The sequence below is a fragment of the Epinephelus lanceolatus genome, chromosome 7 (assembly GCF_041903045.1).
Source record: "Epinephelus lanceolatus isolate andai-2023 chromosome 7, ASM4190304v1, whole genome shotgun sequence".
Taxonomy (NCBI): domain Eukaryota; kingdom Metazoa; phylum Chordata; class Actinopteri; order Perciformes; family Serranidae; genus Epinephelus; species Epinephelus lanceolatus.
In genome coordinates this window covers 32,334,613-32,360,090 of record NC_135740.1, presented here as the reverse complement: position 1 = coordinate 32,360,090, position 25,478 = coordinate 32,334,613, and the positions used below count along the sequence as shown (strand labels likewise).

Below are 25,478 nucleotides of genomic sequence, written 5' to 3'. Positions count from 1 at the left end.
CCTAACAGGCTAGGTAGGGCTTCCGCAGGGGGATGACCAGTTTGGAACCAAAACAGTGTGTTGCACTGGCTTTTATCCCCGAAATGTGCAAAGACTTAGTTGCTCTGCTAAACTTTTGCACACCTTTAGTCCACACCTTGATTTGGTTACATTAAAGAGATGAATCAATTTGGGTTTTTCTTTAAGATATTTTTTAGGCATTTTTTTTTGTCTTTAATCGATAGGAAAGTGAAGTGTGAAGTGGGGAGAGAGAGCGGGAGTGACATGCAGCAAAGGGCCACAGGCTGGAATCGAACCCGGGCCGCTGCGGCAACAGCCCTGTACATGGGGCGCCTGCTCTATCCACTAAGCCACGGACGCCCCAGATGAATTAATTTTAAAGTTGTAAAATGGGAACACATAAAAGACATCTCTTCCTATGTCATGTTTTATTAAGACATATAATATAAATAACATTATCCATGACTTACAAGTATGAACAAGTCTAAATACATATGGATAATGGTCATTCATATCATATACTAAGACAGGTTTTGTAAGATAGATATTTGGTAATTAATGTTACATACATATACACAAGTTATTTTTGTGTGACAAAGTTGAAAGGTAATAACAATTGTGTATAAAAGTTTAAGACATAGGTTTATCTATACAAGGAGGCTGTCTATTTCATTTCACTCTGACTTATGGAGAAGGGGTGGGATTTAATAAGTTTATACTTCCACCCATTCCTTTTTGGATGTGTAAATCAATGTAAGGATACACTGACAATTGCTTTTCATTATTTCTGTCTGTCTTCTTGTTTAAATATCATTGTAGAGTGTCATGAAACAAACCGACACAGTCTCCAGAATAAATTTGGCACTGTACGTTCCTGCAAACCACCGATGTGTTACATTTGTATGTTTCAGACATAGCAGATATGTTGAAACTTTATGTTTCAGTTTTCAATGTTATGTTGAGACAAAGCTGTGGTTAGGTTTAGTTACTTAGTACTAGTACTTTAGTTCACTTGGCTGGGGTTAGACAAACATGTTTTGACCCAAAATACCCGGTTTGGTTGCTACGAACATGACTGGAAATGTCTGAAACTCTCATTAAAAAATACTTGCTTTTGTTGGTCTTGAATGGTAAATCTGCACTTGTGTAGCGTCTTTCTAGTCGTCCGACCACTCAAAGCACTTTTTACACTACGGATCACATTCATACACACAGTCATACACTGATGGCTGAAGCTACCATACAGAGTGTCACCTGCTACTTGGTTTTTAACACACTCACACACCCATGGAACAGCCACTGGGAGCAATTTGGATACTTCAACAGAGGAGCCAGGGATTGAACCGCTGATCTTCTGATTAGTGGATGACCCGCTCTACCTCTGAGCCACAGCAACCCCGAACTGTGGTTGGGTGCTTTCTGCTTCTTGGCAGCTGTTGTGGTGATGACTAGGTGTCCTGCCATCCACCATCCCCTGTTCCTCATGATGAGAAACTTGACTCATATACATGTAATCTGAACTACATCACACTACAATGCCAACATTTTATTCTGGTGACTGGGCTGCTGTTTAACGGCTTAGACCTAACTACACACAGGACTGCCCTCCCTATTACGTGCATGTGGTATAAAAAAAGAAGCACCTCTTGTACTGTGGGAAAAAAAACATTACCAGTAAACAGGCTGCAATTATGTTTTCCTCAAAACGTAATTGTGGAGAGACGGTTTCACGGTTTGTGCTGCATGGTAAAATATTACATTATAATAGTCTCTAGATTAAGTCTACAACAAAATAGTTGGCCTTCCCCATGAAGGGTTAATTAGATGTTGGGTTGAACTACAGTGCTGTGTGAACAGGGTGAAAAGACGGACAAGCTGATGCAATATTTATGTACTGAAAGCTGTAAAATCTCAGAATCACATCATAGTTTCTGACAGAGCAGCATACAGCACATACACATGAGAACGGTCAGCTGTTTAGCTTTCACAGCACAGATCCTCTCCTCTTTGTGTGTGTATGTGTGTTTTTCGAGTGCTTGTGCTTTCTACTGGATTTTCTTGAGGGCTACTGTGATGGTCTGCCTTGCCTTGGCACATACCGTACCTTTGAAGTTGGGTCTGATGCGGGCATCATATCCTGATGTTTTCCCCATGAGCTTGTCCAGGAAGTCAGAAGGCGACAGCTGTGGTCCTGCCCTGCTGGGGGGCTTTATCTCCTCCTTACAGGAGCTCAGTCTGACATCATCCAGGGAGGGAGACAGAGAGGAGGAACAAATATGAAGAGAAAGAAAGGAGAGAAGATTGGAGAAAACAGCAGAGGAGGGAGTGTGTGTATGTACGAGACGTATCAATGGGGGGGGGGGGGGGGGGGGGGGGGGGGTAAAAAAATAATGAGAATCCAACAGAATGAGAAGCCAACAGCTATCACCAAGTCAGTCATCAGCAAAAAATACCCAGCGGTGGATGGGGAAATGAGTGTGAAAAATGACAATGGATGGCTTGCCTCAGCTGGCAACTAAAAGCTTATCTATTTCACATCATGTCTGAGACTTATTGTAGTTGTTAGGCCCTAACTACAGAGAAGAAAAACAGAAGCCGAGGTAAACTTGTCCCTCTCCTGTGCTTCCCACAGCTCGTGGCTTAGCAGGGGTAAGGCTTGACAGATTGATGGCTCAATTGTAATGCTATGAATGTCACACCGGGGAGAGGAAGGAGTTGATACAAGCTCCAGTGAGGCTCAGGCAGCCACTGACAGGAATAACCAACAGGCCGGAGTGAAAGTGAAGACAGGGAGGGAGACAGGAAATCTTAAAACCAAACGAAAGACAGAGGGAATAAGGAAACAAGGAAAACGCTCTTTAAGGTTCATAATGGATTTGATTCCTCGCTGGCCCCTGCTGCAGCACAGCTGATCGCACCCCATGCTTTGGATACGATTGTTAACAGTTCACGATCTGTCATGATCTAAAACTCCGGAGTACAGATGGCTGGTTCAGTCCCCTCCGAGGCACTGCTTTGCTGATGCCCTGTGTTCTCGGGAGTGTGTGCAGCCAGTCACTGATCCACCAATCTTACGGACTCTTAGCTGTATTTAAAGCCACATAAACTGCATCGTCAGGGGCTGCAGGATCGAGGACTTTTTGGGAAGTGGAGAGGAAAGCTGAGCTGATCCTGAGAGATCTTCCACTGTTAATTGTGAAGGCAACAATTAGGAATTGTTGGCTATCACTGTGTCATAATTATGAAGCTATGATTAAATATGCTCAAGTATTTTTCCACTGAATATCTAGCAACAATACATTAAAGATGGTATACTTTCAAAAGACAATTTCAGCCATTAGATTGCTCACAAACACACCTACATTTGAGGTGTGAGGTGTTTGAGGTGCTCACCCATCATCATGTGTAAGTGCTTCATAGTCTCAGATGGAAACCAGCATGCTGTCAATTCCTCAGTGGTCTAAATCGACAGTGAGTGAGTGCAGCCGTCTGCGTATATCAATCAAGGCATAACTAAAAGTAAAGTGAGGGGTTTTTTTGGCGTACATATGCAGTGGGACAGTCAATAGAGTGCAATCCTCTGCCAAACAAGTACATCTTGTCAGCCTGCAGGTTGCATCCAATTTGTCAAAGTAGCTTTATCTTGTTTTTTAGCTCTCTGCTGCAAAAAACATACAATACACATACATGACGTATGTTGATTACAAAAGGGATTCATATGAATGTCTTCTGATCTGCCAACACAACTGTTGAAGTCTGGTTTGGTTTAGACACAAAAACTACTTGGTTAATATTAGTAACAGATCATGGTTTTGGTTAAAAGGACAATTTTTCATTGTTGTTACAAAACAAGATGCAGTCTTCTCTGTCTTTGCTTCCAAACACCCACCGGGACTTCCTCCCTGTGACACTACACGCGCCTTTGCTACTAAACCAGACATAAAGTCATAATTCACACGACCACAAGAGCTCCCTGTCAGCAGGGTGGGAGCCACGGTTTAGAAATAAGCGAGGTCCAGATTTTTACTTTTAATGGAGCTTATTTACTGCATTTCTGAGCAAGCAATATTTTTCAGTTTTTCTGAAAATCTAGCATGAGTAATACAATAAACAAACAAACAAAAACTCATCCAGCATCCGCTATTTCTAAACTTCTTTTTGATGTTTCAAAAGAAACATCTATATACATGCCTGATTTGTTTTCGAGATGACAAGTATTTCGAAATGCAGGTATTTGAAGGTACAAAAATGGGGCTTCTACTCGATCAGCCAAAACATTTGAAGCACTTCACTTATCCAAACACCATGACAAACACTGCAAGGCAAAGACTGCAATGCATCAACCTGGCCTCTAAATTCCCCAGATCCCAATCTGATGGAGCATCTGTGGGACGTGCCAGTGCCCCACCTTACAGCCAACAGGTCTCAAAGGATCCACCACCAATGCCCCAGTGCCAGACTCCAAAGCACCCCCCTAGAGGTGTCCATGCCTTGACATGTCAGAGCCAAGTCCGACCCAAAAAGGCCCCACTGTGGATTGGGGTACCTCTGGGGTACTGGCACGCCCCACGAATGCTCAATCAGATTGGGATCTGGGGAATTTGGAGGCCAGGTTGACCTGTTGAGCTCTCTGTCACGTTCTTCTGGCCACTTCATCTTTTACTGTTTTGGCTGATCAGTGTATATATCCAACTCCTGCATATCTCTGTTTTCTATGTGTGTATTTTACTCTTTGTTAGCACCTTATTATGAAAACCAGGTGTAATCTCACACACACCCTTCCACTACAACACATTCTTTGATCTCTCCATTAGCTCAATCTGGGCCACATGAATGCTTTTAGGGGAAGCCAAAAAGGTGTCCGTGAGCGCCCGGTCGTCCGCAGGGAGCCAAGCCCACAGGGCACGATCTAAGAATGACAGCGGTCAAGCCAGCCGTCACTCACATCTTTCTTTCAAGTGGTTTCACATCAGACAGATACAAAAAGACGGTATTTTTTGTTGTTGAATTATTACAGTTCAGGACCTCAGTGACCTTGTAGCTGTCTCTGTGCATACCTATCAGGATAATGTCAGGTGTTTTCTGGTGAAGATAGTATGTTTTATTAACATGTTGGCATGTTGCTATACTCACATTGTCAGTGTGGTTCGATTGTGTACAATGGTAATGGTACTACAGATGCTAAACATTCTTTAACTTGAGCCAAACATTGGTTATATTCCTGAAGCTGTGTGACCTAACTTGTTTACATTAAGCCGAACTTACATAAATCATGAGTAAGACAAGGATCTGAAACAGGGGTGGAGCCAGGCATCATAAACATTTGGGGCTCAGCCCAAACCTATAGGGGTCTGGGAGCATGCTCCCCTGTAGAGACTGTTTTCCCAGTTAATGTAAGGCAGCCATATACAGTACACAATCTTTCAAGCCATTTAAAATAACAGAATGCTTAAAAATAGTACATCATTTGGAAAATGCATGATAGCTGCCAAATGAAATGAATAATCCTGTAGAGCCTACTTGGTATTTTGTATCTGATTGTTCTCCAACATTCTTTATCATTCTTAAATGGCAGCACAACAAATGTTGAAGATGACTAATTTTCACTCCTACAAAATAAAAAAAAAGGCAAAAAATGTCTTTACTATTTAGAGTTTTTGTTTGTTGGGCTGATGGGCTGCTAACACATGTTCTAGATAAATCACCACTGGGCCTACTGTTATCAGTTTTACTCCTTTTACTGTTACTCATGTGTAAGTTATGATTCACTTTGCCGATTTGAATCATTTCTTTCAGTTCTACGTAAGATGCTTCACTGACAATGTGGTTTGTTCACTTTTCTTTAAATATAAAGGCCCAGACACACCAAACAAACCTCAGAGAACTAGCAGTGACAAAGGCCCACGTTGCTGTGTCTCCACCAAAAAGTTGCATATGAACACACTGCAAAGACAACAGCCAACGGTCAACCAGCATGTATGTTCTGTGTCAGCATTAATAATTATCCACACTAGCAGATGGACAGTCTGAAATCGTCATTCAAAAAGGGTAGCTGGAAGAATGTCTTGACACCAGCAAGCCAGTTAGCTGATCAACAACACAGTCCAATTGTGAAAGAACAGGACATATTTACCGTGCACCAGTGAACAGTGACACAAACCATCAGGAAGCATTTCTGCTGAAGAGCTCCCTGTCGATTTTAGCTCTTTGTTTACTTTCCTCATTTCCATTTTGCTTCTCGTGCGCTTATCTGAACTGCATATTAGAGTGATTTCATTCACTGATGAGTTCTGCCAACGCCACTTCAACACCATGAATTGGCCAAAAAAAACAACAGGCGCCAATTAAGGGCAACAGTGCCAGAGACATTGCACCGACTAGGGTGACAGATGCTGACCAACAGCCAACTGTTGTCTTGGTGTGTCAGAGGCTTAAGAGCCTGCCTCACTGTTCATATGCACATCAGCATGTACTGCAGTACGTGAACATATCACCATTAATGTCACTGCAACATTTAGTGGTGGCTCTGCAAGTTTCAAGCTATTGTATTTCGTTTAGTACAAAGCTAGGCCTATACAGCTACTGTTATAAGGTTAATACCTCAGCAACCAACTCTTTGCTACAGAGTTATCATGATTGTTTCTGTGGCTTTCTTGGTCTTTAAATGAGCTTCTCATGAAGGAGTAACAAACTGTGTATCACGGCTGAGCTAACAACAGTGCATGCAGTCACCAGTGAAGCTCTGCCGCTACTGATTCATTCATTGATGTGTTGATCTTTCACTGGTGGTACTTGGTTCCTTCCTGGTAGGGACAATGTAAATAGTGTGACAGCAATTATTCTTGTGTGAATCCACTCTTTATTATTTTTGCGCTAATTAATCTTTGCAGTACATTTACCCCTTCAGTATCTCATCTTTTACACATTGTAATCAACATTAAATATACTGTGTTTAATCTGATCGAGTTTTCAAACTTACAACCTCTAATTGGAAGCATCGTTTGCTGCATGGCTGACATCTACCATATTAGCATAATCACATTAGCATGTTAACATACACACAGCTATCATGGTAACTTTCCAAATTACATTTCTAATCATCCAGTAGTTTTCCCTGGAGCCGCACCACTCGTAGTCTCCTGTTATGGCTAAAAATAACACAAGCACCCGGCACCTTTTGTTGATTTTCCCAGTGGAGCTGTGCACATATCTCCAGTCTTTCTTACAGTACAAAGCTCGACTCTCACTGGTCCCCCGACTCCACTCCACTGCTTCTGGCTAAAGTCCACTCTGTAGTGTTGCTGATTTTACAGTATACTGGTGCCCCTTTCATCTCTCCCTCACACACCCGGTCATGAACACACTCACAAACACACACACAGGTACACAGGGAGATGGACTGATGGGCTGACTCTTAATGCTCGCAGAAAGCCATTGATAACGAACTGTCTGTCTCGGCTTGTGCTTGTTTTACGGATCCAAACAAAACAATAAAACATCCCGTTTGGTCTCGAGTGTGATTTTCTCAGACATGTGGTCACAAGCTTTCAGAGACAAATGATTGTGACAGTGAACTCTGTAGTTTTCAAGAATAGAGGAATGAGTCCTGAACACAGCTGCATGTTCGAGCAGAGATTTGTGAATGCATTTTGAAGCAGGCGGCAGATTACTACTGAAGGAGGTTTGCCATTACATGACATTTCTGGTGTGAAAATCATAAAGTGAGGTCACCGTAGTCAAAGAAGATCGGTAAATGCAGGTCATAAGACAGCTCTCCTTTCTTTAAAGTACATTCATGAGTCAGTTGTTAAAGTCAAAACTATTAACCAACACAAACACTTCCCCAGCTAATTTCAATGATATGCAGCCTGGATCTGTGGAGCTCAGTGTGAGAGCCAGTTGTTGATGCTAATAAACACTGATGAAACAACAGTATGAGATTCCTCAGCTGTAAAAATGTCCTGTTATGAAGGCTCCTGATACTGATTGAACTAGGGATGTCACGATTATAGATTTTCTTGGTACAATTATTGTCAGAGAAATAATCACGGTTTTACGATTATCACGATTATTATGCATTAATTAATTTCACACTATAAATGTGTAAAATCACATGAACACTCCTTATAGATCTTTAAGTTTCATTTCTTTCCATGCCAACATAACAAAAATAATATAGCAACAAAGAAAAGTAACCAAAAAGTAGTGTGCGGACTCTACTTTTACTACATGCCTCTTTGTGGTTCAGCAGTCTAAGTTTTTTCTAGGATGTGTGTGTCTTTTTGTTCTCTTTAAATTACAATTACACAAATAAATTGAGAGCATATCTCGTGCAGTGTTAATAATAAATGAAACAGACATCGTGCTGGAAGGACAAGTCCAACATTTACTCAACACAGATGGGAGGAAGCAAAAGGAGGTAATACTAATGCTAAATGTTCACTGACTGAGGACCTTGAGAAGACATTACGTATATCTTCCACATTGCACACTGACACTTAAACAGTCTGACGACTAAAAAAAGGATTTGAACTTGTAACAGTTGAATATATGAAATGTGCCTTTAACATGGTATATACTGTGTCGCCTAGCAGCAATGTCATCAAGCAACGCCTGTTATGATTTGAGTCTGTTGAGCGCACCCAACGCTGGTCGGACATATACTTGTGTGCTCCTGCTTTTTCTTTTATCTCTCAACACAACAGTGATGGTTATAAGTACGTGTGGCAACTATTTTGTTCATGTATGAAAATGTTGTAGCCATACAACCGGGCTTGGTAAGCTTGGAGTGTTTTTAAGTTGATGTAAAAATAAACGACGAGCATTTGTGAAATCCCACACTCGTGTGGACGTGAGTTTCTGCCTGTCGTCTCACTCCAAAGAGCTACACGGACCCACAACCATTACAACCTCACGCTGTGTGCACACAAACTGCAAAACTATCCATGAAAAAAGTTTTTGAGACGTGCCTTAGCTTGTCACGTTGCACTGTAAGCCCAACTCGTATCATACCACTACGCCATTAATTGCAAATGACATGCTAACATGTAATTTTAAATTCAGTGTTACATTAGATAAATTGAGACTGACGTATTTTAACCCAGTTATTGTGCATTTACCTTTACTTGAGCATGTAAAGCCGGGTGGTTGTCCCACAGGTGTTGTATCATGTTGCTCGTGTTTGATCCTTTGGCCGCGACTTTTTTGCGGCATGTTTTACAAACTGGAAAGCTGTCGTTGTTTTCGTTCCGTGCGAGTTGCGCTGACCTACTGTATATGGTTCCGCGTCCCGGCATAATCTTTGGAGAGTGACGGTGTTGAGGAATCTTTACGAATAATTAACCGTGGCGTTTGAAATCGCAGTTAATAGTGAAATCAAGTAATCGTGACATCCCTAGATTGAACACAATGGTCTGCATACAGTATGCATTTACATATGATTCGATGTTGTCTTAAAATGTATTAAAGGAACAGTGGTGTATAGGATTTAATGTCATCTAGCAGCGAGGACTGCAGATTGCAACAAGGTGAAACATCTCCCATGTGCCAAGCGTGAACTCCTGCTTAGGATTCCTTATGTTTTCTTTGTTAAGGAGGTTTTTACCAGGAGCTGAATTACTGGCAGAGGTTTCTTCTTCTCCAAAACAAATGGACCACATTAAAAATGGTGAAAAAAAGCAGTTTCAGCTTAAAAATCAGCCTGTTTCTCCAACGCTGTTTGGCTTTTTGGAGACTGGCCGCCAGCCCAGTGCCTGCTAATGCGTGCTCAGCTTTTATTGCTGATACCTTGAGATCCAGATGTTCAGGAAGATTTTTAGAGGAGTCAAATTATCTGCAGAGGTCTCTTCCTCTCCCAAATGAATGGTTCTGGTGATTTAAGCTGATAAAAACACTGAATAAAATAGTTTCACATTAAAAATTGGCTCATTGTAAAGGGGTTGCTGACTGCTGAGGCAGACATGAAATCGTAAATGACACTGTCTTGAGCCAGTGTTTGGTTTGTCTGTTCTGGGCTACTGTAGAAACATGGCGGTGCAACATGGACTTTATGGATGAGGACCGCTTTCCAATGTAGATATAAACTGCTCATTCTAAGGTGACAAAACACAGCGCTAAATACAAGTGTACACAGCCACCAAGACGCAGTGTGATCCAATCTCTCAAGCCACTTGTGAAGGAGGTCTGGGATGCATTGGACCACATATCTTTTGTAGTATAAATTCCAACACAATTCGGAGTGTCCCTGATAAGGACTACGTCACCACTGCAGGACTTGGTGGTGCTTTTGACAGTGCACTAATGCTCTATAACTCATCCATTTCATATTGAGTTACATTAGGTGTTGACTGACCATCCGCTGTTGTTCCCTATGGAAGTAGACGTGTTGAATTCTGCTGACAGCGATATATCTTCAGCTGTACTGACACAACTGTTGATGTGAGTTGCAAGCATGCTACAGAGCAGCTAGCAAAAGTGTGGATGTAATAACTGCATTAGGCAAGTAATGTAATCTGAACACAAGCGGTGTGAACAGCTATGTGTCTTGGCTGTCCACTTGTGTTCAAAACACCGAAACGCATGTTAATAGTAGGTCTCACCAGGCTCTCATGCACAGCCATCTGGAGCAGTTTCGGGGTTCAGTAGCCAAAGGATACTTCGACATGTGGACTGGAGGAGCTGGAGGACCCTCCTTTACCCACCCTATCTTGCATGTCTTTTTTGTGTGGTTCTGGGTGGAATAGTGATGGGAAAAGCTTTATTTTAATCAATTATTTGGAAGCCCAAAGACACAAATTCATCAAATACAGGAGCAACTGGCTTTAATTCTTACACATCTTCAGGTATGCATATCAAAGGTTTTGTGGGTTAAAAATTCAACATTTCTTATGAACTTTAGGAACAACAGCAAAAAGCTGTTTTTTTTGTTTTTGTGCACAGGGACTATTTTTCTCGCATAATGATATTCACAGCGTAATCATAGTTTTAGTGAACTCTTTGTGCTCAGGTCTACAGCTGAACTTCTCACCCTGAGCTGTGGGGGGAGCTTTGGATTTCTGCTTTCCCTCGGGCTACATCATCTCTCTATGAGCCCTCATGCATTTCTAATTGGACTCTTCACTATTGTGTATGGTGTCATCAGTGCTTCAACACTGGCTATTTAGTATCAGGGAGAGGGCGAGAGGAAAAACAGCCAAAATGAATTTTGATCTTTAAGTTTTTTGGCACAAACCCATTTCTTTGAAAAAATTGCATCCGGAGTAACGACTCTTGAGGTAGCACTTAAAAAGCAAACAAAAAACTGGACACCCTCCAAAAAAAAATGTCCTCATGAATTATAGTGCATCACTTTTGTAGGTATAAGTACGAGCAGTGAATAGAAATAGTAAACATATTGTAAATCTTATGCAATGGTCTTTAGATGTTAGGTCCTTTTGAGGTTAATGTACTGTAAAACAGTCAATCTTAAAATTATATCTGCAGTTTCGAGTCACTATAAAACTACAAGTGTGACTGCAAGTGTCTCCTCAGAACCCTTCAAAGCTAAATTATGTGGTTCTTTGTCTGAGTGATTCAATTATTAAGATGCTCTTTGCTGACATTTAATGAGCCTGACCTTTTGCTTCCCCCTACGTCCCTTTCATTTGAGCATCCGTGCCAGACTGCTGTCGAGAATACGTAACAATCCTTTCTTCCCTTCCACTCCACAGCAAGTTTGGGCTGTCACTTTCTTGTTAGTAAGTGGCTTTATTTTGCTTTGACAGCAGAGCTGAATCAAAGCTGAAACGCGGTTGTATATACACACTTCCGAGTACTAGAAAAACAGAGGTGGTGATACAAATGTAGAATTCAAACAGCTGCTCAGACATGATTTAGTCTTTGAAATTTCAGTATGCCAGTCAGTACTACTGTACATCTTTTCCCTCTCTGAGGAGAAGCCCAAATAGATATTGAAAACATGGATTTATTCTTGGCATCCTTTGCAGACCTGCACAGTAATCACACAGACTTAAAGATTCAGTACTTCTATTCTGGGTGGAGTTTGCATGGCAGTTGTTCATCATCCTGTGCTCACAGAAACTGAAACTAGTGCAGCTATGAGAGGAAAGCACTGTTATGACAAACCTGTCAAGACTGTGCTGTCAGCAGATCAACCACGGGAAGCCACTGAATGAGCAACTCATCTGAGGAGCTACTCTGCATTTCATTACCGTTCCACTCCACCTGGCTTCAAGCAACATATTTCAGTCAGCCATTAATTTTAATCAAAGTATGTGTACACATGACCAACGGTTCAGGTAAACAGCATGTAGTTATTTTCTGCAAACATGGATACATGAATCCATGTTGGCCATGGTTGCCTTTTTTTCAGTCTTTCAAAGAAAAATGCTCCTTCAGCAACAGTCAGCTGTGTCCATATTCATAGTGAAAAATACTGTTTATAAGAGGTGTTTGGAGGTGCAACTACAGAGGCAGTTATTTTGATGATAAATTTATCTGCCAATTGTTACTTTGATTAATCGGATAAAAATATTTCCAGCATTTTATTAAAAAACTTATTTATTTGTCATCTTCTTGTGCAATGTCTCAAACAGCTAGTGAATATAAAAGCAAACATAGGCAACATCAGGAGTAAATACAAACAAAGCCATACCCTGAGAATAAAAGTGAAATGTAACATATATTTCTTCAGATATTGATCAAGTTGCTGTTGTGAAAAAATAAAGGATTTACTTTAGACTCACTCTGACTAATGGCATCAAATATTCCAAAAACTCCACAACATTACACTCCAGTGTCTCTCCAACCTAATTTCAGCTAATTAGCATTAGCTTAATTGGCCATCCCCAGCAGTTTGTGTGTTTTGTCAAACGAACGCATGATTACAGGTTATTCTAAAAGCATACGTAACAGACGCATATCTGCTGTTTTCTCTTCATTTTGTGATGGATCATTGTAGCCAGGCACGAGCTTTATCAAGCGTTCACCTTAAAATAGCTATCAGGAGATGTCTGTCAAAATGGACAAAAATCTGCTGGGGTTAGCATTTAGCTAACACTAATTCGTTCACATTAGGTCGGACAGACTTGAGTATGACATAATGTTACAGAGTTTTTGGAATATTGAGTGAATACTTTATATCTTCTCAACATACACTTGCTCCTGAGGCAAATAAGAAGTCATTTCTTGTAGTTCATAACGTGAGCTTCACAAGGTGCAGGATTGAATGCACCCACCTTAGGAAACTTTGCCACAGTGCTTACGTCATAACATATGGTGTGTCTCAAATCACATACTTCCGTTAGTACACTTCTATGTAGTATACTATGTGCACTATGTACTCATTGGCGTAGTGTGCAAATTTCGATGGGGTAGTGTTGTCTCCAACCAAACACGGCCGTTGTGCATTCACTGGAAATGACATCTGCAAGTTAGCTAGTTAGCAAACTAGCATTAGCAATTGCGTTATCGTTTGCGGTACCAAATCATTACAGACTGCTAAATTAACCCAATAAACATACTGCTGGCTGATACCTGACAACAGTATAGTGTTGCTAAGTGCAAAAAACACGTGAATTTGTACAATGCAGCAACATTCACGGTTGCACAGTCCTCAGCCACTATTTCCAGTTTGAAAAGTGGTCCCTCCCCTTCCGCTACGTAGCCAAGATGGCGACCATTGAGGGCGAGAAGTGTCCATAGTTCCACACTCAACTTTTTGAGTGCACTGCATTTTTCCATACTTCTCAGTGTGAATGCACTTATGCACTCAAAATATTAAGTGTAAGTGCAGAAGTATGCAATTTGAGACACAGCAATAGACATAACCAATTGATGAATAAATTTGTTGCCAACTATTTTTCTAATCAATTTAAACCTTCAGTGTGCAAAATTCTGTGGAATTTAGTGGCATATAGCAGCGGGATCGCATATTAGAACCAGCTGAAACTTCTCCTGGTTAGGATTCCTTCAGTGTTCATTGTTCAGGTTCTTACTGTGAGCTGAGTTATCCACTGAGGTCTCTTCCTCTCCAAAACAAATGCACCAGGGGTCTCATTTATAAAACAGTGCGTAGGATCCATACTAAAAATGTACCTATGGACAAAAGCAAAAAATGGTGTGCGCTAAAAAATATTCTCCATATGCATACGCAATGTTCATAAATGAGACCCCAGGTGATTAAAACCAGCAGTTTCACCTTACAAATCATTGTTACTCCAACACCACTAGATAGTTGGCAAGTCTGGGACAGGTGGTTCGCCCACCACATGCCTGTGTCTGCTCCCTATGTAGATATAAACAGCTCATTCCACGGCAATGAAAACACAACTATTCCCATTTTTTTAGGTGATTTCTGCCAATATATCTGCTAAATCCCACACACTGGACCTTTAATCAGTTCATCATTGTTCAAGCCCTATATGTGTTGACCCAAAATGTAAATGTAAAGAGTCTTAATCATGGTAGGTCCGGACACAGTATTCATGTATTCAGCCCAGCCCTAGTGCCAGACAAGAACTCAGTGATACATGCACGACTTGATACATGATTTAAACAGTGAGGTGTCTGTAGGATTGTCCAACATGGGCATAATTCCTGCACATACTGGGTTCCAGTTATGACTTCAAATTGGGCAAATAATCCTGTTAAACAATTCAAACCTCATCATTCACGAGCCTCTATTAAAATACAAAAAGTATAAAACCCTGTAAATCATATCTGTAGTTGAATTTCAGTGACCAGACAGCTCGGGCAAAGAATAAGAGGCAGCCTAACTGCTACCCGTTTCCAGTGTTCTGCATCATTTAGTTAGGAGGAATATATAACCATATACAGTAAGAGAACAGAAGCTGCAGCTGTCATATTGTATACAGTGCATGAGGTTAAATGTATGTGGACATAAATGGACTGAGGAAAGGGGGGGCTGGGAGGCGAGGTCAGCAAGAGACCGACATTTCTTTACATTTGCAAAATTCCCTGCTTCCATTTTGCCCCTACACCATAAAGCCTCAGTATATGGGACAGATACGGACAGACGTAAATGCTGAATGCTTGCCTTTTCAATTTAGGTTACAGCATATTCAGTCCATAAAACTGCTTGATTGGTTTTCACTTAGAAACAACAAGAAGCATTTTTGTCTCTAAGTTATCATCTTATGCTGTTTAACCTCATTGAGCCTCAGATTCGAAAGCAACTGATGAAAACGATCTCTAATTAGATGAAATGGGATTCTGCCCATGGAGTGCAAACATATTCTTTTTAATTGCTTTTTCATTAAGAAGCTGGTGATCAGAAAAGCACATCATATCGCAGTATGGCTGTTTCCTGGTTTCCTACAAAGAAGCACCGGGGGATATCGGGCCCATTAGACATTCATGCATGAACATACTAACTTTTTAGTGTCATTAGCATAATGGGAAACGGAACAAAACCGCTCTCGCCGCCTGTTGAAACGCATTCTTCTAATGTTCTACTTGTCCAATTGCCCTTGACATCCGCTTGAGCCTTAGGTATTGCTCTCACAGAAGGGCTCTCACTTTGAGGTTGAATGCAGGGCTTTCGGACAATCAACACAACTTTGTATCTGGCCACCATATCATCCAAATTGACTCGCTCCAGTGACAGGCCTTTTATCATATCCAAGTGTAGCATGCTTCATCGTAACACACTGACGTCTTCACTGTCCTTGTCTTCACACTACTGTATGTGATGGCTACTACTGTCCACCTTTTGATCAATAGGCTCATTGGAGAATGGGATTTGGAGCACACTGTAATTTACCCTTCGCACATCTGTCTTCAGTGACATGACCACTGTGACTCCTGGGGTGTATTCCAGAGAGCAGTTTTTTAGTGAAAATTCTGAGTTAGTTAACCGTGAGATGAAACCCTGAGGTTTCACTTCCAGAAAAAGAGGTGACTTAAACTCTGGGTTTCCATGGTAACTGACTCTGTGAACCTAACCTGCCTGCTGGCAGGTCTTCTTCAACAAACTGAGTTTTCTGTCTCAGAGTCAGACATGCTGTTTTATTTCCTCATTAATTCAGTCTGTATTGAAGCACCTAACACAATGCATTAATTAGCGGATGTTTATTGTTTGTCGGAATCAAAATACTGGTTGTACATTAGTTTGTTACTAAGAATGATCTAAGGTTACTGCTTTCATATGCTTTCTTTCAACAGCACTTTTTGCACTCACATTCAAATACTACACAGCATCAAGTCACCCTCAGAGTCACAGAAGGACATGCAGAGGTTTTATTCTAAACTGTGCACACAAGATAGCTGGCAGTCTGTTAGAGCACATAATATGTAATCTCAGTTTAAATGTATACTTCACCTGCAAAATTACAATTTGTCTACCAATAACTCACCAAGAGTTTCCATGAAATGAGAGAGTAAAGACATGGGTAGAGAGTAAAATGTGTGCTTGTGAGCAGAGAATCCAGAAAAGGCATTATTTTTTAATTGAAGTAAAGGGGAATCGTGTTTAACAACAGCAAAACTATATCAAAATATTAGTTTGCAAAATCTGACACAGCTCATGCAGTTTAATTCAAGTCCTATTTATCCAGTCATGGCCCTAGTATTTCAGGCATCTTTGCTAAAACATTACAATTTAAAACACGTCACTACTAACATTCTCATGTATGGTCAAGAAGTGTGCCTGGGAATGTGTGTGTTTGAACTCGGAGCATGCTACGTTTAGGCAGAGGTGTTTTTTGTATTGTAACATTTAAGTGATAATGCATGTGTTAGGGAAGTACTAAGGATATGACTGGATAAATAAGACTTGGATTATACTGCACGAGTTGTGTAAGTGTTTTAAACAGATGTTTTGCTGTTGTTAAACGTGGACCCGTGTGATTCATGAATCAATTCATGAAAAATATTTGCATTTTTCGAGTTCTCTGTTCACTGTGGAGGCATGTGAGAAAAACAAAGTTCTTCATAAGTTCTAGGTAACAAACAGTGAGTAGCTGGTATACAAATGGTCATGTTACAGGAGAAGTATAGTTTTAACTTGTAGAAATCAGTATGATGCTTAATGCTCTGTTCACACTACGGGATGCAGCAACAGGCTACAAGTTGTTTTCAGTTGGTGACATGAAGCTGCAAACTCATCCAACTAACACGTCTTGCTGCGGTAGGCATGACCTGCTACAAATCAAAGCAGATTTGGCCTCGACTTTTTTCAGCAATCTGAAGCGTCAACCAGTCATATCATATGTTTTTGTTTCCAGCTGTGGTACTGTTATTTTCAGTACACAAAAGGATACGATGGGGCAGCGAAATGTGATCTTAAAATAGGGCTCAAACACATGGATATATCTGTCTCCAAATGCAAACTTTAGATGGCTTCAGTCAAGGTACAGACACACACAAGCCCGTGATGACGAGTGCATGAGGCTGCGTATAGTCTGAACATATGTGAAGTAACACCACTGAATGCTGCTGTTCCAAAGATCCAAATAAATGTCTAAAAGTGGTAAGCACTGTCGCCTCACAGCTAGAAGGTTCAAGGTTTGAATCCGCCGACCAGCTGGGGTCCCTCTGTGCAGAGTCTGCATGTCCTCCCTGTGTCAGTGTGGGTTTTCTCCAGGTTCTCCACAGTCAAAAGATAAGGAGGTTAATCTGTGACTCTCTCTAAATTGCCCGTAGGTATAAATGTAAGCGTGAATGGTTGTCTTTCTCTATGTGTCAGCCCTGTGATAGTCCCGAGTGTACCCCGCTTCTCGCCCAGTGTCAGTTTGGATTTTCCTCCAGCACCCCCGCGACCCTTAAGAGGATAAGCGGTTACAGATAATGAATGTGTTTTAACCTCAACACCTTTCTTAAGTGCAAATCACCAACCACATTATTACTGGATCAGATTCTGACCTTATAGTCATGTCTCAGTGTCTGTGATCCATATATTTTTAAATTTTCAACCGTTTTTCCATCTTGTGTTTTAGCTACAGCGTGATACACGGTCAGATTCCACCACTTTATCATCCAATAAGGAAATGTAAGTCTGGTCCACACTGAATAAAACATAATCGTTGTAACTTAACATTTTTCCCTGCTCTGCCTCAGGCTCTTTCTTTTTTTTTTCTTTTTTTGTTTTTTGGAAGATACATGTGTAAAGCCCCATTTACGGCAATAATATGTCCACTGGTTAAAATGGAGGTTCTGCCTTTTTTTTAAATTACTTGTGACACTGGTAAAAATGTAGTATTGGAGCTCCACTAATGAAGATGGCTTTTTTGGTTTCCCACGCACAAGCTTGACTCAGAGTGAACATACTTACAGTTGATTGAAGAGACTCTGATCAGCTGTTGTTGAACTGAAAACTCAGTGTTTTCCATCTTGGGGTTCATAAACTCAGAGTTTGTCACACCTGCTCTCTGAAATATACCCCTGCACAGTGACAATCTTACTATATAATGATGAAAACTCTGTCTGTGGGTGTGTCTGTTCCACGTTTTTCTCCTCACTGACTTGGTCAATCCATGTGAAATTTGGCACAGTGGTAGAGGGTCATGGGAGGATGCCAATGAAGCAATATAACATCAATTGGCCAAAGGGGGGCGCTATAGCAACCGACTGAAATGACAAACTTTGAATGGGCATATCTCATGCCCCGTATGTCGTAGAGACATGAAACTTTGCACAGAGATGCCTCTCCTCATGAGGAACACATTTGCCTCAAGAACCCATAACTTCCAGTTACATAGATTTTCCACCATTTTGAATTTTTTGAAAAACACTTAAAATCGATCTCTTCCTAGGAAGTTTGAGCGATCTGCATGAAACTGGGTGAACATAATCTAGGGACCAATATCTAAAGTTCCCTCTTGGCAAAAGTTGGAAAACTTACTAAAACTGAGCTTCTATAAGGCAATGAATATTGCGGAGGGTGTGGCTCATCACATAAAGGTCTATAACATCTCAAGGGTTTCACCAATCACCACGCAACTTTGTAGGCATATGACCACACATAATCTGAGGGGACCCCTCCATTATTGACCCCATCAAACAAAATGGGGGCGCTAGAGAGCTAATTTCTTATCTATCTTTCTAATCATCGATTTTTACTAAACTTGGTAGATATGTAGAACAGGACGCCTCAAGGTGACTGGAGAAATTTAACTCTAATTGGCAACTGGGTGGCGCTATAACAACAGAAAAATGCTTAAAAATGGCTAAAATACGACCGATCGCTGTGGCTCCCCCTGTGGACCAATGTTGTTGTTTTTGGTATGACTAAGTCATGGTATGGTATGTTGTACATAATCACGGAAACTGTCAGTGTGTCATTCTGTCAGTCAGTCATTCTGTCTGTCCCACGTTTTTCTACTCACTGATGTGGTCAATCTATGTGAAACTGCACATAGGCATTGAGGATTGGCATAGGTAGAAGGTGACAAAGCTACCAATGGGTATTGACTAGTAGGTATGGAAACACAGATGTAGACACAGCTTCCTACAGTAGAAACCTTTAAATTAGCCACATCTGAATGTCCACTGAAAAACCTGAGACTTTGTGAGGATGGAGAAACAGACTTAAACAACTCATAGGGGCCACAATGGTTGCAGTCAGAATGTAAAACTTGTAGACAAAATGACAAAGACACACCTCCTGTAAGTCAACAGTAAGCCAGAGTTTAGTAGGACCGAGGTAAAATGATTAAGCATTCAGTCCAGAGGTCTCCTTTCCAAGGGAGATTAGTAGAAACTGTTCCATGGGTTTATGGTGTCATGGAAGAAGCCTACGGGGCATACATGCATATTCAGTCTACAGCCGATAAAATATAAGATGAATGGATTTGAAATTACTCTTGAATTTTTCAGATAGTTCATTTTTTGCATATGACCACCATTTGTCGAGCATTATCTGTCATTACGCAGGAGGAGGTCGACGAGGAAAAGACCGTTAAAGAAGACAGTGGGTATCATTCTGTTTGGCAGCTTTTGTTTAAGGAATAAAGCCGCTGATACTTCACTTTTGTAAATAAATCAAAAGACCAAAACCAACAATGTGTTAGTTGGTGTTTCAGTACTTTCTGACTAACATAAATATTTAAAAAATGTTCCACAAATCTATACATAAAGCTGGGAACAGGCAGTTTTTAGCCAATGTTGCTCAATAATACATTTGGGACTGTTTCCTTGTGCAGATTCAGTATTCTTGCAAGTATATACGGCACCACTGCGATGCATGTGGAATTGATTCAACATAAATTACAGCACCCATGTTTATTATAATAAGGGAGCATGTCAGCCAGTGTACCAGTGCTCATTAGTGCATTTTTAATAGTTTCTGGGCAACAATATACGTCTATAAGGCAGAGGAATACTCTTTCAGGCTTTGGCTACTGATGTATTACTGACTCGGAGGATCAATTTGTCCTGTATATGTGCAGGGAAGTGAGAAGAATAGGTGTATGCACAGAAAATAGAAACTTATAACTATTTTTATACACCTCAGTGCATGTTTGAATCAAAGGGTTTGGCTCAGAGAACAGAAGAACAAAGATAGGCTCTTTAAATGGTGGCAGAGGACTCATTCCCATTAGATATTGTGGTGTTTACTGGGCTTGCTTTCAATACCATCCCTATCGTTGAACTATTTCTATCCTCCTCTGTGTTATCTTTGATCTTTTCTTTTGTAATAAGTATAATCAGTTCAGCCATGAGCCAATGCTAATGGTGGTATCTACCTCTTGTTAATGTATATTTAGCTGTCTCAATACAAACCCGAGGGTTTCAATGATTTAGAGTAATCCATGCTAACGCAGAGTAAATCGCAACTCTGTGCCACTGCTCATGCGTTCTAATTTGTAATGCAATCTTTAATCTTGTGGGAATGAGGCTTGACATCTCTGGAGTACCCAGCAGAAATGATGTTTGGAGGCTTGTGCCACAGTAATGACAAGGCTACAATGAGCTGCGGCTTGATGGCAGATTTATGCTCATGATGGCCCGTTTCTACAACACTGAACTCCAACTAGCACCGGCTTTTCCCATGCAGCCTGACTAATCTTCGGTGCCCTAATACATTCTCGTCTAGTGACTTAAAATTCATATTTGTGTGAAATATAATATCCCTCTCTTTGTGATTGAATTCTTTTATCTGCTGAGTCTCTGAACACTGTGTGATCAAAACTGAAGAAAATGATTCTACACTTTCTCCAAATCCTAATTGCTACATCTGCTGTCAAAGTGTCACGACAGAATGAATTGTTCAGCCCACACGCATTATCCAGCAAATATTCTTCTTTGTGCTCATCGCAGAGAATATTCTTACATTTAAAACTTCAATAGCTAATGCACACATGCACAAATGTCAGACCCCTGAGAGCTGTATGCTTACTTTAGATACCAGGATTGAAGCAGCGCAATCTCATCCTTCAACGTACATTTTGATCTGATATCGTCACCGCCATTGATGGTGGTTGTGTGCTGTTGGGACTTTTTAGCTTCATTGTACCTCAGTCTTTGGGATTCTCCACATCCATACAGACACTAGAGATGGAATAGATGCCATTCATTGTGAATTTAAAGGCTTTGTATGTGACATTGTGAGGATTAATATAGCAGCAAACCACTCTTCACTATGTAAAGAGATAGAGGAGTAATGGCGTCCTGAGCAGAGAATGAAGTCACACAACCTCTGTGTGTGTTGTAATCTGAGCCTCTTTGTGGTTTGTTGTGGTAAGCCGGTCCAGCTGCTTGTTAGTGCATGTGTTTATCTCGCTGGCTAGCTCATTGGTGCTGCTGGCGTAATTGTGGAGACGAAGCACCCACTCTGTAGTTCCCTGCGGTTAACACCATTAGCTCCGTCAGCAATGTTGCCATTGTTAGTGCTGTTTATGGAGTTAGCACTGTTAGCATTAGCTGACGACTCAGCCACCTCCATGTTAAGAACCGTGTGCAGACAACTTATGCTCTGAATTTTGCACAGATCTCCTTTAACTCAAAAACTTCAGTATAGGAAAGTTGAGAAACATTTAGTTTCATGTAAATGTCCTCTGACATGTTGGACAACAACATGGCAACCATCCAATTGGATGTGCAGCAAAATGCATCTTTTTACTTGCCACACCTGCAGCGCATGTAGCCTACAGTGTAGGATTGTGTGCATCAGAGGCAAATCAAGATGGTGAGCTTTTTTTCTTTTTGGGATTGTGTGAGTTTGTTTCTTCAGTTTTTGGAACCTGTACTGTCGTGTAAAACTTAAACTTTTTACAGAGTTTGTATAGTATGGGTAGGCTAACATGCAGAGTAGTAGGGTACGTGGGGGATAAGGTTACTAAGCAACCAGCAGCTGGTATCGACAAAATAAATGCCAGCTGGGTGATCAAGACACTAAAGTGGACACCCTGTTTGATACTAGGTAGCTGATATAAAGTATGGCTTATTATATATAATTTTAAATTAACAGGAAATGTTGCTTTGAAATGAGGGTATTTCACTCACTTGTTGTTGCCGTTACTATTAAGTCATTTCCTGTATATTGGTCATTTACTTTAAAAAAAAAAAAAAAAAAAAGGCACTGTATGACCGGTGTGTGCCGTACAATGGCCCCATACATCTTGCTAAGTGGGTAGAGTGAGCAACCCATGTACAAAGGCAATAGGCTCATTCGAGATGAGCCAGGCCTGCACAGATTCAATAACCAGAGATCGCCACACAATGCATGCCCGTTTGTTTTGTGTCCGACTTCATCCTGACATGCTCTGACATCATACAAAAGTGGACTGCAATAATCTCATGTGAGCGAGGTGGCCGCAGGTTTTAGAGCCAGGTACTGCAGTCGCTCTCCAACAACTGCAAGACCCAAGGCATGATGGGAAAGGCCTGGTTCTCACCTGATCTAACAGCTGATTGGTTTAGATAAACTTTTCATTTTTGTTGAATTTCAGAGATTTAGATGTTATATGTCTGATTTGGAGGTTTATTCTGACAACAGAATATATGTTGTGTGACTGATGGTGAAGTTTAGTCATCAGAGACTAAATCCATTCATCATAAACAATATGTAGTCTACTGTATATTAACATTGGACTGTTTTAATTATTGAAGTATTTAGCATCACAAAGGCTTGCATAGATGCACATCTGCATAGATGTGAAGCTGTGACTATATCTGACTCATCATTAAAGAAAGCTTGTCTTCTAATTTCTTCCTCATTACATTTACTTAATAGTCAAACACAATTTATTTAGCCAATGTAGTTGAGGTGACAGGTCTATGCTGCAGCAGCAAACTGATATGATGTTGATGTATGTGAAAATTAATGTAAAATGGAGGTTGAACCATGATCAGAATATTCAAATTGCATGTAAACCATTTTAACAGGCTGCTATGTCATAATTAAAACAGTTGGAGACTGCTAACAAACTGACATGAGTCTGATAACGTTTTAATAAATCGGCATCAGATCTAACAGGATGTGTGATTCAGTAACTTCCTGTATGGACTGAAGGCTGCTGGAAACTGTCGGGAAACTGGCCAACTTCACTTTTTGTCACCGCCAACTTCCAGGCGAGGCGCAGTTCATCTCGAACGAGCCTAATGTCCTTGCTGCAGTGGTGGCACTGCTCTAACACCTGCTGTAGCCAGCTCAGTCGATTCTGTATACGTCACGTCTCCAATGTGGCCACAGCGTTACAGAGGAGCCCCTCTTTTAGTCCTTTTGTTGCTGTTAAATGTGCATTACACATGGTATCAGATGTATATTCTTATCTTAAACTTACAGTCTTTAATGACATTTGAATCAACAGTGACTCAACTGTACATTTAAATGACAGCCCCCTTTCTAACTGTCCATTAGCATCAAACACTGAAGAAGAAATATGTATTAACTGCATATGAAGTGTTTAACCATTTACCTCCTGTTAGCTCTCCCCAAAGCTAAACCAAACAAACAAATGGTTTCCAGCAGTTGCAGCTTAAATGGCAATCTCTGTGATAAACCTGAGGAACTGACCTTTCCCCTTAAGGGAGATGAATCTAGCATAGAGCGTCCTCAGACCCACCCATCTTCCAAATGTCTCTCCAAGCCTCTCTGTATTCAGGCCACCTTTTTTTCCCCCAACATCGAAGATCTGATATCAGCATGGATTGCCTCCTGTCAGTCTCTGTGAAACAGAGCTAACGGGATTTCTGATAGAGAGAAGGGACTATAGAGACTGCAAAAGATTGCTTTGATGTGTCTGCTTAGGGGCTTGAGATGGACTTCGGCTTTATCCTCATACAGTAGTCGGCTCCTCACCACATAAGCTTTAGGTTTGTTTTGTCATGTTGCTGGGTGTGCCACAATGAGTGTCCGTTTTGTTCTCTTGAATCAAACAGAAAACACGGCACATCTAGATTCATGCAAATAGAATCAAGCCTATATATACATCTGTCTTCTTATCATCTGCACATTCAACACCTCGACTGCTTCCTTCGAGCAATCATAGCTGATGCATGCCAAGTTATGCTGTCGTTATGAGCCCGGCAGTGAGATAAACGTCTGTGTTCACACATGCGGGGGGTATAAACACCATGATCAAAGCACAATATTTGTCTCTCTCATCTTCTCCATGTACTGTAGTCAAGGTAATGAAATGCAGCGATTAGAGCAGTAAGATTGGATTTTCCAACCAAACTGGGCGGTTAATTGCATGACATAATGAAGCACTACGCCCAGCATGTGTGCATGTGCATTTTCAATATATAGGAGGAGGGATTGATCAGCTGTGTGTGCCTCCACATGTTGGGGCTCCGCGTCCCTCCGCCCATCCCATCCCTCCTCGGTTTTAAAGGCCACTGGGAAATCTCTCCAGCTGGAGTCCTAAGTAGTCAACAGTCTGTGTACAGTGAACATGTAATTAGGAGGCTGCTTGGCTGTGATGATTAATGCCTTCCATTTGCTAAATGCACCTATATGAATATGGATAGAGGTGTCAGCTCGCATCAGTCGTGGTATAAATCACATCCTCTGATGGCATATGTTTGTTTTCCTGTTTTCCGCTGGTCATTTCCAGCTTTCATAATCTTTTTCTTCTATTAGCCAATTGCTAACCACTTTATGCAATAGTGTTTTCCCCCTATACATGGTATGAGCCCTCAGTTAGTCTCCAACACTTTCCTTTGGCTACTCCCTAAGAGTTATTAACTGCTAACACTTGCTGCTTATGGAGGAAATAGGGCTTGATGGCTTTCTCATTTTGCCCCAGGGAGCACGGCACCATAGCAGTTACTGCATTGAAAGAGAGATGAGAGAATGCCAGGGGCCAGCAGGTGAGTCAGTGTGTGCTTGGTGCAAGTTATGGTCCACCTGTGCCCTAAACCCAAGAATAAAAGCTACTGGGGTTTTGCTGTCAGTCTGTATAGTGAAGCGATGTTTCAGCCCAGGAGAGGTAAAGCAGAATGTCATAGAGAAAATGGTTCTCACAAAAACACACACACACACACACACACACACACACACACACACACACAAAGAC

The 25,478-nt window shown here is 41.1% G+C and overlaps 1 protein-coding gene across 1 annotated transcript in view; it reads right to left on the bottom strand.

Moving 5' to 3' along the window:
* Positions 1–25,478, bottom strand: part of glra4a (glycine receptor, alpha 4a) — an 81,063-nt gene that overhangs the window by 31,998 nt on the left and 23,587 nt on the right. Inside the window, exon 2 of the mRNA XM_033633722.2 lies at positions 2,105–2,235. Within this exon, the coding sequence (XP_033489613.1) occupies positions 2,105–2,235 (131 nt within the window). The remainder of the gene's footprint in view (positions 1–2,104; positions 2,236–25,478) is intronic.